The sequence below is a fragment of the Lontra canadensis genome, unplaced genomic scaffold (genome assembly GCF_010015895.1).
Source record: "Lontra canadensis isolate GAN:19392208 unplaced genomic scaffold, GSC_riverotter_1.0 scaffold1, whole genome shotgun sequence".
Lineage (NCBI taxonomy): Eukaryota > Metazoa > Chordata > Mammalia > Carnivora > Mustelidae > Lontra > Lontra canadensis.
In genome coordinates this window covers 65,702,796-65,719,331 of record NW_022630995.1, presented here as the reverse complement: position 1 = coordinate 65,719,331, position 16,536 = coordinate 65,702,796, and the positions used below count along the sequence as shown (strand labels likewise).

At 42.3% G+C, this 16,536-nt stretch overlaps 1 protein-coding gene across 9 annotated transcripts in view; it reads left to right on the top strand.

Moving 5' to 3' along the window:
- ADD1 (adducin 1) overlaps positions 1-16,536 on the top strand; it is an 86,741-nt gene that overhangs the window by 42,928 nt on the left and 27,277 nt on the right. For all 9 annotated transcript variants that reach the window (XM_032856060.1, XM_032856054.1, XM_032856047.1 and 6 more), the window contains exons 3-4: positions 4,242-4,404; positions 13,560-13,711. In XM_032856060.1, the coding sequence (XP_032711951.1) occupies positions 4,242-4,404; positions 13,560-13,711 (315 nt within the window). The remainder of the gene's footprint in view (positions 1-4,241; positions 4,405-13,559; positions 13,712-16,536) is intronic.

The window sequence follows — 16,536 nt, the reverse complement described above, 5'->3', positions numbered from 1 at the left end:
TTCTGACCTCACACCCTCCTGGAAGAACGTGAACAAGAAACATCAAACAGACGCGCAGTGCAGGAAGCAGTGGGGTGATTGGACTGAGTGGTGGTTCGCACAGGCCTCTCTGAGGAAGGGAGCGGAAGGAGCCAGCCCTGCAGGGGTGGGGGTGTTCCAGTGTTCCAGTTGAGGGGCAGCAAGTGAAATCCCTAGCTCAGGGATGAGCTGGATGGGCTTGGAGTCGAGGCACCAGTGTGGTCTGATCACAGTAGGCGACAGGGAGGGGGCAAGTCCTGGAAGGCTATGTAGGCTCGGGTTAGGAGTTTGTTTTGCATTCAGAGTATAATAGAGTCATCAGAGGGCTGCAGGCAGGAATGGCGCTAGTTTAATATATTCTTAGAGAAAGAACACGTGCAAGCAGAGGGTTGCGGGGGAGGGGAGCGTGAGCAAGAGAATCTTAAGCCGAACTTGGGTTTAGTCTCACGACCCTGAGATCATGACCTGAGCTGAAATCAAGAGTCAGATGTTTAATTGACTGAATTACCCAGGAGCCCCTGGTGTCATTTCATTTTTGAAGGTTTGGTATAGAAGGAGTATTGTAGGGGTGCCTGGCTGGCTCGGTCTGTAGAGCATGTGACTCTTAATCTCAGGATCGTGAGTTCAAGCCCCACTTTGGGTGGGTGTGGAGCCTACTTTAAAAAAAAAGAAAAAGAAAAAATGTTGTATGGGGCAAGAGAGAAAGCCATCTTCCAAGCAGGAGGTGGCAGTAATTTTTGAGTTTTATTTTGAGGGTAGGTTCAGTAGAACTTGCTGATAGATGATGAGGAAGAGGTAGAGTTAAAAATGAATCAGAGAACATTTAGATTTTAGGCTTGAGCAGTTTCCTATGTAAAAGCCACAAGAAATGAAGGAAACATCACTGGGGGCAGAGTACAGAAAGTTGACTTATGGCACCGACTGTGTGCAGGTGCTATGCAGGCCCCCACCCCCAGGTCGTCGAGGACAGATATAGTCAGCATCAACTGTGACGATCTGAATGCAGTGTGGGACCCTGAAACAGAGAAAGGACATAAGCTAAAAGACCAGAAAGCCTGGAATTGCTTCCTAGGGATGTCCTGGTGCTGGATTCTTGGTTTTAGGAGCACAGGAGTTGAGCCACTTCATGGAGTGGGAAAGCCCACTCTGTGGGCACGGATGCTGATAGTTGCATAGATCCCGGAGGGAGCTGGAGAGTTTTCTTCAGGTTGATCCTCTGCTCTCAGGGAATCATCAGTGGGGTCACCTGCTGAGAACGGGCCCAGATAGGTGTGAGAGTGGGTGAGGGGATGAGCTGTCTTTGTGTTAGTGTGAAGGGCACACTCAGGTTAGGGTCATGAATTTATAGTGGGACGATACAGCATGATCCCCCTACTCCAGCCACTTTCAGCAGCATGAGTAGACAGAGTGAAGGGTTGAATTTAACCAGGATTGGGGTATTCCCAGGTGAAATGGTAGAGAGTGCAGGTGTGAGCAAGGGAATGATTATAATGTTAAACCAAGGCTCTAAGTGGGTGAGGGAGGTCAGGACGCAGGGAAGGTAAGGGATGGTGGACCAGTGTTAGGGTCACGATGGAGTTGAAGAAAGGGTGAGTTGGAAGCTAGGAGGGGAACCCATACTTGGGGCACAGTTACTAGGAAAGAGCACATGTAGGACATGATCATGCACATGGGAGGCCTGGGTGATTGGAGGACAGGGTCACTAGAGGAGAGGCAGGCAGTTCGCTGAGAGGTGAGGGTGTGGATGTTGAACCACCAGTATTTAGGACCAAGGAAGCACACAAGGTCACTGGCTGTGAGTGCTGGCTGGAGTAGACTCTGGGATCTGGCTGGGTGGCTCCAGGCCCTCATCGGCCTCTACTGTGCTCAGCTCCTTACCACACACGTAGGGCATCAGGGCAGCTGTGGATACTGAGGGCTTCTTACACTGTGGTTTTCTTTTTGTGTGTTATATGCTAAGCTTTAGGTTCCTTAATGGCAAGGACCATTTTTTTCTAGCTGTATATCTTCAGTGCCTAGAACAGCACCTGGGACTTAACATGTGTTGCACTGTGTACGTGGGCTGAATTGTGGTGTCGTGTACGTACATTGTACATGCGTGTTGAACTGAGCTTCCCATAGATACATCTGTGGATTTGGAAACGGTGGAAAGAGAGGGTTTGATTTTTCAGATTCAGGGCCCGTGAGCCAGGGAGCTTGTTTTATGCAACTGTTGTCCTCTGTGCCCAGCATACTCTGTGACCTTTAGTGAGGCTTCTGGATCTGTCTGTATCCCTTTATCCTGTGTCTGCATATCTGTCTAGATCGTTGCCTTTGCCATTGATACCAAAGATGGCTGAGTAACTGTGTTTTATTTATTTCTTCTTTTCAGTCAAAGCCCTGTCAGCTTTCCCCTCCTTCCTTGACTCCCACAGAATATGATCTATGACATCACTTGTCATATGGTAAATAGGGGTTCCTCTAGCCACTCTTGGTTCCTTATATTCTTTTATACCATTGTATTAAGTGTAATTCATGTATTGCTTGCTTCCTGCAAGCTACTGATAGCTATACTTGGACTGTCCCTGGGCATTATGTCTTTTCAGCTTTTCATTCAAGCAATGAAAAACTAGAAGTTGAATATGGAATCATCCAGAAACCCTTGGAGTGTTTGTAATCAGATGTGGGTGTTCGTTCAGTGAGCTCATATTTTCTTTTCCTTTCTTTTTTTTTTTTTTTTAAAGATTTTTAAAAATTTATTTGTCAGTGAGAGAGAGAGCATAAGCAGGGGGAGCAGCAAGCAGAGTGAGAAGCAGATTCCCCGCTGAGCAAGGAGCCTGACATGGGACTCGATCCCAGGACCATGACCCGAGCTGAAGGCAGGCGCTTAACTGACTGAGCCACCCAGGCATCCCAAGCTCACATTTTCATTTTAACTAGTATTTATTTGATAAGATACTTCTTTTTTTTTTTTTAAGATTTTATTTATTTATTTGACAGAGACACTGCAAGAGAGGGAACACAAGCAGGGGGAGTGGGAGAGGGAGAAGCAGGCTTCCCACTGAGCAGAGCATCTTATGTGGGGCTCGATCCCAGGGTCCTGGGATCATGACCCAAGCTGAAGGCAGGCACTTAATCCAGGCACCTCTGATAAGATATTTCTTTGTAGGATATGTGAAAAATTATTTCAACACGGTTTGGGAAAGCAAAGCTATAAATTAACCTGTATTGTTAAAGTAGTGACTTTATATTAAAGTCACCATCAACCCAATTTAATCCTTTTACCTAGTTTAGGATCTTTTTTAAAAATTTAGGATTATTTGATAAAGGATGAATGTTTTAGGATTTCTTTTTCAACTTTTAAAAAGTGATTAATAGAATCTATTTTGAGAAAAAACTAGTTTGAAGAAAATACTGAGAAGCACAAAGTAGAACATGAAAATTGCTAATAATTCTATCACTGAGATGATTATAGTAAACATTTGGATGTATTTAGTGTTCTATGTTTAGATATGTATTCACTCTTACAAAACACGGATTCTGGGGCGCCTGGGTGGCTCAGTGGGTTAATGCCTCTGCCTTCGGCTCAGGTCATGATCCTGGGGTCCTGGGATCGAGCCCTGCATCGGGCTCTCTTCTCCGTGGAGAGCCTGCTTCTCCCTGCCTTCTCCCTTCTCCCTTCTCCCTGCCTCTCTGCCTACTTATGATCTCTGTCTGTCAAATAAATAAATAAAATCTTAAAAATAAAAAAAAAACAGATTCTGTTGCTTTACAACCATTTCACAATAAAAAATATATGAAGAGCAATTTTATGTCATTTTATTTTTCTCAGCCTTTTGTGTTGACCGTGTGCATAGATGGACCGTGTCCACTGTAAGGTGGAACTGTGTGTGTAATCATATTTCTACTGTTTCATATGTCGACTGTTACCTGCTTCTCTTTTGTCAGTCCTGCTGGAACTAACATCCATATGAATTCATCTTTGAGTATATCCCCAATTATTTCTTTCAAAAAGATTATTAGTGATAGAATGTTAAGATTTTTAAGCTTTTGTATTACTTACATTACTTTCTAGAAATAATGTAGCAATTGATGCTCCAAGTAGTAATATAGGAGAATATCCATTTACTTTTCTAGCCCTGGATGAAAATAAACAAAAAGGTAGTCTGTGTGTTAGTTACCTCTGCCTTCCCAAGGCATGGAAGAGAGATAGTGTCTCACTGTTCTCATTTGCCTTTTACTAGGCTTTCTGTGAAGAGTTGGAATCAATGATACAGGAACAATTTAAGAAGGGGAAGAACCCCACAGGCCTGTTGGCGCTACAGCAGATTGCAGATTTCATGACCGCGAACGTACCGAATGTCTACCCCGCAGCTCCGCAAGGGGGGATGGCGGCCTTGAACATGAGTGAGTAGTTCCTGACTCTGCACCCATTCGGTCCTTTTGTAGGCTACATTTCCTGTTCTTATGGGAAGTTGATTGGTGTACATTGTGATACACAGAATTGAGTTTTTTGAAAATTAATGTTTTAGTTACAGTGAAAGGCTGTAAGTCTGAAAATGTCTTGAAGGTAGAGGGCTCCCTTTTTTAAAATTTATTTTTATTTTTTCTTAAAGTTTTACTTATTTATTTGAGAGAGAGTGTGTACGCACAGAGGGAGGGAGAGAGAGGGAGAAGCAGGATCTCTGCTGAGCAGGGAGCCCTATGTGGGGCTCCATTGCAGGATCCTGGGACCATGACCTGATCCGAAGGCAGACACTTAACGGCAGATGCTTAACAACTGAGCCACCGTAGGCATCCCTAGATGGCTCCCTTTTTTATGAGCCAATAGGACTGTTCTTTCTCGGGCTGATGGACTTTTTGTGTGGCTTCACAGACCCTTTGTGAACTAAAAATACTCAGAAACAGTGCTTATGGAGGAGCACATCAGTTTGCCTGAACTTATTTCAGCCAGGCCAGCATTTCTTATCTACCACTCCTTACTGCTGCTTGTAAATGGGTGAGACAGACATTCCAAAAGCAAGCCGATTGGGAAATACTGGATGGGTGACCGTGAGCAAAGAATGGTTAGCATGCAGAGGTGGAGGAGCGTTGCTGTGGCTGTTGAACTTGTAAATGTTAACGTGACAGGGTGAACCCAGGGCAGCATGAGCATCAGCCGCTCTGACCTGTGTGCTGTGTGCTGCACCGATGCCTGACAGCTGTAGTTGGCTAGTCAGCTTCTGATGGGCCAGCATGCACCAGTGCTTTCTGTTCGGTTTCCAGGCGTTGGCTACTTACCTGTCAGTTCCATGGTATTCTCAGAAGTTGACCGACACCCATCAGAGTGATGCATTGTTAATGTCCAGCGAGTGATGGACATTTACTAGCTAAGGTTTTACTCTGAAGTCAAACCGTAGTCAGATTTTCTTATTTTCACAGGATTCTTCATGGATTCTAGTGCTGTCTCATATGTATTAGATAAAAGGGGGATGTAATGTATTTACTTGCATATTGTCTTATAATTAGAGAAAAGGAAATTTTGTTGCAATAATGCCACACCAAAAAAGAGAAAGAAATCTGGGGGTTAGAAAGCGGGTGAAAGCCTCTGCCTTCGGCTCAGGTCATGATCCCAGGGTCCTGGGATCGAACCCTGTGTCAGGCTCTCTGCTCGGCAGGGAGCCTGCTTCCCCTCTTTCTGTCTCTGCCTGCCTCTCTACCTACTTGTGATCTCTGTCTGTTAAATAAATTAAAAAAAAAAAGAGGAAGAAATCTAATTAATTTAATTATATCTAATAGTATGTTTCTTAAGAGTACAAATTTAAAAACAAAGTAGTACAACTTTTGTTGTAAGCTATGTATAGATGGCGTAGAACAAATGGTATACAGCTTACAAGTGGCATTGAGGTGTTATACCTTTACTGCTCCCACCTGGGTTAAGAAAAAAATTAAGGGTATTGATTGATTGCCTCTCCCCTATCATCCTCTCAGAAGGAAATGCCATCTTTCTTAAAGGTTTTATTTTGTTTTAAAAAATTATTTAATAACTTTTAATAGAATTTATTTCATAGAGAGAGCACAAGCAGAGGGAGAGGCAGAGGGACCAGCAGACTCCCCACTGAGCAGGGAGGCCAACAGTGCAGGGCTCGATCCCAAGATGCTGAGCTCAACATCTGAGCTGAAGCCAGATGCTTAACGGACTGAGCTACCCAGGTGTTGTTAGCAGCCATTGATGCTCAATACGTAGATCTATTTATTTTACTTTTAAGTATTTGCTACACCCAACATGGGGTTCCAACTCACAACCTGGAGATCAAGAGTTACATTCTCCGCTAGCTGAGCCACCCAGGCATCCCAGGAATCTCTGTCTTGACTTGTAACCACTGCCTTGCTCTTCTTCATGGTTTCATTGCCCAAATGGTCATCCCGAAATACTAGGGTTTAGTTTTTGTCTATTTTTAGTACTTTTTCTTTAACCTTTTCAGGCTACAATTTATCCCTTTCTCTCTCTTTTTAAGGTTTATTTTTAGAGAGGGGCCGGTGCCCATTTTGGGAAGGGGGAAAGGGAAAGGGAGAGAATATCAAGCAGACTTCTCCCTGAGCTCAGAGCCTGATGCAAGGCTGAGTCTCATGACTGGGAGATCATGACCTGAGCCGAAACCAAGAGTCAGACGCCCAACTGAGCAAACCACCCAGGCTCCCCAAAACCATTTTCTTTAAACTCAAAGTGTAAGGAGGAGGGGTGCCTGGGTGGCTAGGTCAGTTGAGCACCCAACTCTTGATTTCGGCTTAGGTCATGATCTCAGAATTGTGAGATGGAGCCTGCCATCAGGCTCCTTGCTCAGTGAGGAGAGGAGACTGCTTGGGTCTCTCTCTCTCTCCCTCTGCCCCTCCCCGTGCTTGTGCTTGCGCTCTCTTTACCCCTCTGTCTCAAATAAATAAATAAGTCTTCAAAAAAAATAAAGAGGGATGCCTGGGTGGCTCAGTCCATTAAGTGTCTGCCTTTGGCTCAGGTCATAATCCTAGGGTCCTGGGATCAAGTCCTGCATGGGGCTCTTTGCTCAGCGGGGAGCCTGCTTCTCCCTTTGCTTGCTGCTCCCCCTAATTATTCTCTCTCTCTCTATGACAAATAAATAGATAAACTCTTAAAAAAAAATGGGTTTGTTGACCTGCAGAATTTGCTACAGCCTGAATTTTGCTGATTCCATCTCCATGGTACTCCTAACCTTGTTATTTGGTCTTCCAAGTTTATAGCAAGTTGGTAGTTGGATCTAGATGCTTGACTGTGTTTGGATTCAGCTTTCTGGCAAAGCCTACTCTCTGTAGGCGGTTCTGTGTTCTGTCAGTGGGTACATAGTCTGGCGGTTCCTTTTTTCATTGTTAGTAACTATTGAGTCTCAAGATGGAGGTCCATTAATTTAATAAAGATTCCAAGATGGAGATATTTTAATACCATCATTCCTCCTTTGTATTTATTAACTAGACTATTTCCGTAAAGAGCAACTTCCCTGGAAATGGGGCATGGCTGGAAAGGGGCCACCCCCTTCCCCATCAGTCATTGCATGTTTGAAGGGAATGTCTTGCTAAATTATTTGTAGATGATCTGTTTCTGGGTTGGAGTTTCACACGTTGCGGAGCAGTTTCCTCATTGTCATCTATTGAAATCAGGCTTGGGGCAGCTGTGTGGGTCAGTTGGTTAAGCATCTGCCTTCAGCTCAAGTCATGATCCCAGGGTCCTGGGATAGACCTCTGCATTGTCCATTGTCTGAGCAACCTGAGTCTCTTTCTCCCTCTCCCGTTGCACCTGCCCCCCCCCCCCCCCCCGCTCGTGTGCATGCACTCTTTTCTCTCTCTCTCGCTTTCCCTCTCTTTCTCAAATAAATAAATAAAATATTAAAAAAAAAATCAGGCTTGCACACAAGAAATGGAGCTTTCTCTCAACTATTTTTGGTTACCCAGTGGTATGATTTATATGGGAAAAGTAAACCTTTTCAAAATAAGTTGGTTTCCTGTCATTGTTTCTAAGATGACCAGCTGTTATATTTTAGTATTATTTCATAGATTTCAGTATATTTAATGAGTTTCATAACACTGCAGTTAACCTTTCTGACTGGTGGAAGTCCCTTCAGGTTGACCCCTGAGCCTAGTAGTCTTTGACTTTACAGGCCATCCCCTACAAGGAGATGTTCTAGGCTCCCTGAGTGTATTTCCTGCCCCAGGTGTGGAATTGGCCATTTCAAAAAGAAATCTTTATTTCTTTTTGTGGGAAATGGAAATTAGTCTAGGTATTATAGCAGTGGGTACATTGCTAGGTACAGTAGCAGTGAGCTGGGTTAGTCATTCTTTCTAGGCCTTTTTAGTGGATAGAGGTAGGAAATATATTATTACCTTATGAATTATATGGCATACTGTTGAATGTTGGAATTTTAAGTATATAGTGGAATTATAATTCTATTTAAAATTCAGTACTAAGGGGTTTTTACCTGATCTCCTCTAACTCTTATTTTCCTCTCTTCCACAACAAAAATTCTGGTTTTTAAGGACAACAGGAATAACAAAACCAGAATATTACATGATCACTCATTTGTTTTTCCCATGTATCACACACAATAGCGATACCCTACCAATATTATGTTCCCTCTTCATGATTGAAAATAGTTCCATTCTGTGTTGTCAGCATATAACCGTGACACGATATCATCTCCCTCTTACAACACTCATTTAGTATTATAATTAGTAACTTAATTCTGTAACAAATATATATTTAATGCTCACCACTGCCTTCGTATCCGTGTACTCCTAGTCATTTTGGTTGTGTTAAATGCCTTCTCTAGTAGCCTTCTCAGAAAATGCTTGTGGAAACAATACTTTGAGTTCTTGCATGCTGGCCTTTATATGGCAATATGAATTTGGTTTGGTTAGTTAGACCCTAGACTCATAATTTCAATTTTATGAATCTTAAATGATTTTCTTCTGCCTCAAAGCACTGCTGTTAAAATTGAAGATAGTCTTTCCACTTAAGTGACTTGGTCTCTTTTGATGGTTGTTCAGAGTACTTTTTTTTTCTTTAGAGATGAGCAGTTTTACCAGAATATATGTCTTAGCGTTGGTCATCCTGGGTTAATTTTCTCAGACGACGTGGTCTTCCAGATCTTTTGTATTCTAGGAACATTGAATTGGTTTTTAGTGTTTATCCTGTTCCCTTTTGTTTCCTACTGCCCAGATGCTGTTGTGTGCATGTTGGAGTTTGTCTTCCTTGACTGTCACTTGTTCTGAAGACCTATTTATTGCTTCATTTCTTTATGATTTAAAAAAATTCTCTTTAAATTCTTTTCTCCTACTTTGAGTTTAGTATTTTTAAAATTATTTTTTCATTTATATCTAATTCCTTTTATGTTCTAGCCCTCATTTCTGAGTTTTTCTGATTATATTAAGTGGTTTTTTTAATCTTTTATTATTTTAATACTTTACCATGTTATGAAATAACAGGTTATAGTTTTCATCTGTTTTGTGGACATGTCTTTCTTGTGTGTTTTCATTATCTGTAGAGATGTGATTCTGTTCTTTTTTTTTTTTTTTTTTTTTTAAACACAATCTTTTTTTTTTTTTTTTTTTTTTAAGATTTTATTTATTTATTCGACAGAGAGATATCACAAGTAGACAGAGAGGCAGGCAGAGAGAGAGAGAGAGAGAGAGAGAAGCAGGCTCCCTGCTGAGCAGAGAGCCCGATGCGGGACTCGATCCCAGGACCCTGAGATCATGACCTGAGCCGAAGGCAGCGGCTTAACCCACTGAGCCACCCAGGCGCCCTCTTTTTTTTTTTTTTTAAAGATTTTATTTATTTATATGACAGAGAAAGATCACAAGTAGGCAGAGAGGCAGGCAGAGAGAGAGGAAGGGAAGCAGGCTTCCTGCTGAGCAGAGAGCCCAACGCGGGGCTCGATCCCAGGACCCTGAGATCATGACCTGAGCTGAAGGCAGCGGCTTAACCCACTGAGCCACCCGGGCGCCCCTGCTCTTTTTTCTTGATAGAATTTTTGTATGGTATTTGATCATGGTATTTTTCTCTTCTTTTTTTTTTTTTTAAAGATTTTTGTTTATTTATTTTAGAGAGCACAAGCAGGGGGAGGGAGGGACAGAGCAAGAGGGGGAGGGACAAGCAGATTGCCCGCAGAGCCCAGCACTGTAGTTCAGTCCCAGGACCCTGAGATCATGACCCAAGCCAAAGTCAGACAACCAGCTGAGCCAACCAGGTGCCCCCTTTTCTTTTCATTTTTACATGAAATTAGTTTTCTTGAAGGATTCTGGTTCAGAAAAGTGTTTCTTTTATTCTTTTTCTTTTCTTTTCTTTTTAAGATTTTGTTATTTGACACAGAGAGAGAGACAGCAAGAGAAGGAATACAAGCAGGGGGAGTGGGAGAGAGAGAGAAGCTTAGCAGGAAGCCTGATGTGGGGCTCCATCCCAACCTGAGCCAAAGGCAGAGGCTTAAGGACTGAGCCACCCAGGGACCCCCAGAAAAGCTTTTCTAATGTCATGGCTCTAGAGCTCCCTCTTCGTTGTTTTTGTGAAGTGCCAAAAAATATGGCAGTTTATTGAAGCGATTGGGTTCTATTCCCCTTCCTTGTTTTTATCTGGATTCTTCACCTCTGTTTTCTTTATAGTTCTGTGTTAGTCAGTTTGGGTTCTAATTACCGCAGATTTCTTTGTGTGAGACTTTGTCCTGAAAGTTTTAAATGGCTAGTTTGGAAAGCTTTTTTAAGGATTTAAGTGGCAGAACTCCTGGTCTCAGCTGCTCAAATTGGCCCTCTAAGCTTATTGTAGTGAGTTCCTGGTGGTTCTTTTGGGAGTTTGGCAAATGGTCTATGGTTCCTTCTGCTTCTTCCTTCAGAGATGATGATGTCCTACACTGTATGTAACCCTACCCAGTTATATTTTTTGTTTCATCATTCTACCTTATTACCTAGTGTTATAGGTGATCACCCTTAGGTTTTTGCTTTGCTATCTTAGTTTGTGTAGCTAATTTTTTTGTGCAGGGTCGGGATAGAGATTTAATAAGATTGAAAAACTGTACTCACTGCTACCATCTTCTGAAAATCTTCCAAAAGACAATTTTTAAGAATTAAATATCTAAAGTAAATGTTGACCTATGTTAAATCAAGATAATAGGTTTTTTTTATTGTTCTCTGTGTTCTTCTGTTTGCTTAAGATAGTTTATAATTAAAGAAAAGATTCAAATTTAGCAACATGTAATGAGGAGTCATGCAGATACTTTCCCCCCGCCTTCCTTCCCTGTATGTATGTTTTTGCTTGTTTGTTTTCCTTTTTCTTGCCTTATTGCATGGGTGAGAATTTCCAGTATTCAGTAAGAATGCCAGAGTATACATCCTTGCATACTTCTTGATTTTGGGAGAGAAACATTCAGTCTTTTGTCATTATGCTTGATGTTCCTGGTAGTTTTTTTGGTAGATGTCCCTTACCAAGTTGAGGACACTTGTATTCCTAATTTGTGGAGTGCTTTTATCCTAAATGGATGTTGAATTTTGTGAAATGCTCTTTCTGTATCTATTAAAATGATCTCATGGTTTTTCTTCTTTAGTTCAATATAGTGAATTATATTTATTACCTTTTTTTAAAAGATTTTATTTATTTATTTGACAGAGAGATAGATCACAAGTAGGCAGAGACGCAGACAGAGAGAGAGGGGAAAGCAGGCTCCCCGCTGAGTGGAGAGCCCGATGTGGGGCTCGATCTCAGGTCCCTGATATCATGACCTGAGCTGAAGGCAGAGGCTTAATCCACTGAGCCACCCAGATGTCCCTATTTATTGCTTTCTTGAATGCTGAACCAATTTTGTATGCCTGAGATAATCCCCTTTTGTCCCCATCATGATGTGTTAGTCTGTCTGTTTATTGCTGGACTATTTGCTGAAATTTTGTTAAGTAATTTTTAGTCTGCGTTCATGGGAGATACTCGTCTTTTTTCTCATGTAACACAGTGTCTTTTTCTGGTTTTGATATCAAGATGATGCTGGGCCTGATAGAGTGAATTAGAAAGTGTTTCTGGAAGAACTTGTGTAGAACTTTTGAGAAGAGTTTTTATGGAATTGGTGTTTTTTACTTAAATATATGGTAGAATTCACAGTGATGTCATCTGGGTCTGGAGTTTTCTTTCTTCCTTCCTTTTTTTAAAGATGTTATTCATTTATTTATTTTAGAGAAAGGGAGCTCCTGCAAGAGGAGGGAGGGGCTGAGGGTTATGGCAAGGAGGAGGGAAAGAATAACAAGGAGATCCTGCCCTGGGCACAGAGCCCATGTAGGGTTTGATCCCACAACCCTGAGACCACAACTCCAGTTAAAATCAAGAGTGGATGCTTAACCCACTGAGTCCCCTGGAGCTCCCCTGGCCCGGGACTTTTCTTTATGGAAACGTTTTTAACTGTAAATTCAGCTTAATGGAAACAGGGCTATTCAGCATGTCTGTTTCTTCTGGAGTGAGCTTTGGTAGCTTATGTCTTTCTAGGATTTTGTCTGTTTCATGTAAATTAAAACATGTGCTGGTATAGTTGTTCATATTATCCTGTTATTATCCTTTTAATGTCAGTAGGGTATGTAGCGATGTCCCTTCTCTGTTGCTTCTTACTGGTGACTTCTGCTTCTGCGGTGTTTTGTTGGAGTCTGCTTAGAGGTGTCTTTTATTTTGTTTCCTTTCATTTCGTGTTTCATTTCTTTTGATTTCATTATTTTGGTTTTAATCCTCTCAAGATTAAATGTTTTTCTCTATTGTTTTCATTTTTCTAAAGATTGATTTACTCTTAAGAGAGAGAATGTGAGCAAATGTGTGTGTTTGGGGGGGGTGGATGGGCAGAGGGAGAGGGAAAGAGAATCTCCTGCAGACTCCCCACTGAGCATGGAGCCTGATGCAGGGCTGTGTCCCATGACCCTGACATCACGAGCTGAGCCTAAACCAAGAGTCTGATGCCTAACTGACAGCAGCACCCAGGTGCCCTCTGTTATTTTTCTGTTTGACTGATACCTCCTTTTTCTTCATTCTTTTTTTTCTTACTCTTTTTGGATTTAGTTTTCTTTTTTAGTTTCGTAAGATGAAACCTAGATCATTTTTTAAACTTTTTTTTAAGGCTTTATTTATTCATTTGAGAGAGAGAAAGAGCATGAACAGGGGAGAGAGACAGAGGGAGAGGGAGAAGAAGACTCCCAGTGAGCAGGGAGCCTGATGTTGACTTGATTCCAGAAGCCTGAGATCAGGACCTGAGCTAAAGGCAGATGCTTCATGGACTGACCCACCTAGGCGCTCTCTTCTTTTCTAATATATATGTTTACTGCTGTAAATTCTCTTATAAGCATTGCTTTACTGCATTCCACAAATTTTGCTACCATTTTTGTTCTTGATTTCTAACTTAATTCTATTAATGTTGGGGAACATGATTTTTATGAAATAGTCTTTGAAGTTTTTGAGTCTTACTTCATAGCCCAGTGTGGAATATTAATATCTCAGGATTATTATTACTTGTGTTATATTTCATCAGAAATAGCAAGTGTTTGAGTTTGTTTCTCTTCTATTTCAGGTCTTGGTATGGTAACTCCTGTGAATGACCTGAGAGGATCTGATTCGATCGCCTATGACAAAGGGGAGAAATTACTGCGGTGTAAGTTGGCAGCATTTTATCGGCTGGCAGATCTCTTTGGATGGTCTCAGCTTATCTACAATCACATCACAGTGAGTATTAAATGGGGTAGTAACTGAGTAATAAATGGAATATTACGTGTCTGGCACCACCTCTTCCCGTTTAGGGAAGGAAGGGTCAACTGAGCTGAAGTCAAACTTGGAACACCTTCTTTCTCATTCCTGACTACAGAGCGTAATCATCTGAGAATTATGTGGTTTGAATTAAAAATTACAAGGACAGTAGTTCTTTAAAACTCACTTTTTGCATACTGACCTTATAAATGAGCGTTTACCAAAGTATAGTCTTCCCCTGTTACCTGGGGTCTTGCTTTCTGCAGCTTCAGTTAAACTTGCTGTCGGCCAGTCTAGAAACACATGGCCCTGCTTCTGGTGTATGGTCAAGGTCAGTGGTAGCCGCTTGCTGAGTCACACGCCCACAGCACTCACCTTTTGTAGCTCCTCACCTACATCATCACAAGAAGAACGGTGAGCACAGGGCAGTAAGACATTTTGAGAGAGAGGGAGAGACCATATTCACACAACTTTCATTGTAGTGTATTATTATACTTATTCTAGTTTATTATTTGTTATTGTTATTAATCTCTTGTTATTAATCTCTTGCTGCGCCTAGTTTATAAATCAGACTTTATCATGAGTATGTAGACATAGGGGAAAATAGTGTATATCGGGTTTGGTACTGTCTGCGGTTTCTGGCATCCACTGGGGGTCTTGGAATGTCTCTCCCACAGATAAGGGGAACTAGGGTACATGCCATTCCCAAAAATCTTTTTATGCCTAAAAACCAAAGAATGAAGATGTTTGTTTTATTTCTTGTTCTGACCCAAGTCTTCTATTTCTCATAGTTTCTTTTCTTTTTAAAAGATTGTTTTTATTTGGCAGAGAGAGCACAAGCAGAGGGAGCAGCTGGCAGAGGGAGATGGAGAAACAGACTCCCCACTGAGCAGGGAGTCTGATATGGGACTCAGTCCCGGGACCCTGGGATCATGACCTGAGTCGAAGGCAGACGCTTAACTGGCTGAGCCACCCAGGCGTCCCATCTCATAGTTTTTTCTTTAGCTGCTCCAGTTTTAGCTATTTTTTAACATTATCAGGACTTTTGTTTTCTTCTTTCAGTAAGTTTTTACTTGATGTCTGCTGTAAATATTGATTCTGTATCAAGCATTATTCTAGCTCTGGGGTTCTGTCATGGAGTGAGACAAGTCCTGCCTTTTTGGCTCATCCTTCCTACATCCCAAATCATTGGCCCCTATTTCCTCCCTGTTTGGTCCAGCATGGTGTATCCTGTCCGTGCCACTCTTCGCCAGTACTGTGCTATTCCTCCCTGCCCCCAAGCATCAGACCCTGCTGCAGGGAGCCTCATTTGCAACTGGCTTTCTCCTTAGACTGCAGCCCCAGTTGCAAATGAATCCCCAGTGCTGCCTGGCACTGTAGGACGTCTCACTTAGCCAGCTCACTAGTGTTTCTCTACTCTGTTGTCCTCGAAACTCTTGACCTCTTTTCTCCTAGCAAATGAGCACAGTGTGTCACAGAGCATGTGGGAGCGCCTGACCACCTGCAGCCAAACCTTGTTTCCCAGTTGGAGTTTCACCCCATCTCTTGCCACCTTTGATTCCTAGTGCCTTGTCAGGCTTCTGTTTTTCTCTTTGTTCTTCTTTTGAGATAACCTCTTTCTCTGACTTTTATACTTATTCCAGTCTCTGTTTCTTCATTGAATTTCTGTTATTGGATATTTCAAATTATTAATATAGTGCCTACTTCTAGTAATAAGTGTGCCTCCCACAGACGTCTGCAGAAGTCAGTCCTGCTGGTACTCTCACCTCCCCTAGGGCCACTGCTGTTAACAGCCGCTTAGACTGTTTTACCCTTTTCTTAATAGCCAGCGCACATGTAGGTGATTGTCACACGTGGACTGGTAGTGGTGCTAGGTTCGCTCCATTGTAGCCTGCGGGGAGTGCCAAGCCTCTGAGGAGGAGGGTGGTCTGGAGCCCACCTTTTTGGCCAGTGCACTGTGCTTCCAGGACATGGGATGGATCTTGGCCAGAGATGTCGTATTACCCTCCCCTCTGTCTCTTCCCCACGTTGCCGTTAAAGTTCGCTTTTGAAAATGCAAACCTGGCCCTGTCGTGTCCACACGGTCAGGCCTGTAGGATATTACCTCCACCCAGCACACCTACTTCATTTCCCCCAAAGCAGTTACTATCACCCATACTTTCCATTTGCTTGTCTGCCATCCATCTCCACTCACAGGAACATTGAGTCTGTGAAGGGTGCTTCTGTAGGTACACAACAACCCAAAATCTGGCCTCAGTAAAAATATCGAACAGGAACTGGGAACTCCATGGTGCCTTGTGGTGCTTGGTTGGAGGGTCCACTTAGCCTGCCACTTCTGCCAGTTCTTACAGTTCTGTCCCTGGCGCCTCTGTGAGAATTGCTGGCATCTGTGACTGATCCTGCTTGACGGAGTGCTCTGTGGAGGGACTTTAATGCTCGTTGGTTGGCTAAGTTCCATGAAAATGTCACATCTACAAATCAGAAATGTGATCCTTGGCTTTACTAACAGCTTCATATTCTTTGGGGGTTTAAAATGCTGTTTACCAGTAGTCCCCACTATGAATGCTATTTAAGTTTAACTTGCTGAAATTGCTTTTGCCACCCATTACCCCCTTTATTTAGTACTTGGCAGAATTAAAACATTAGTCAATGTTCACTCTTTTGTAGATGATCTGTGTGGCCTTTAATACTTACGAGTAGAAAAGATACTGAAGCACAAAAATATTTCCTGTATCTTGTGAACTAGAGAATCTTTGAGGAAGAAAGTTTTGTTCTTATTTTTTTAACTACTTATGGCATTCATT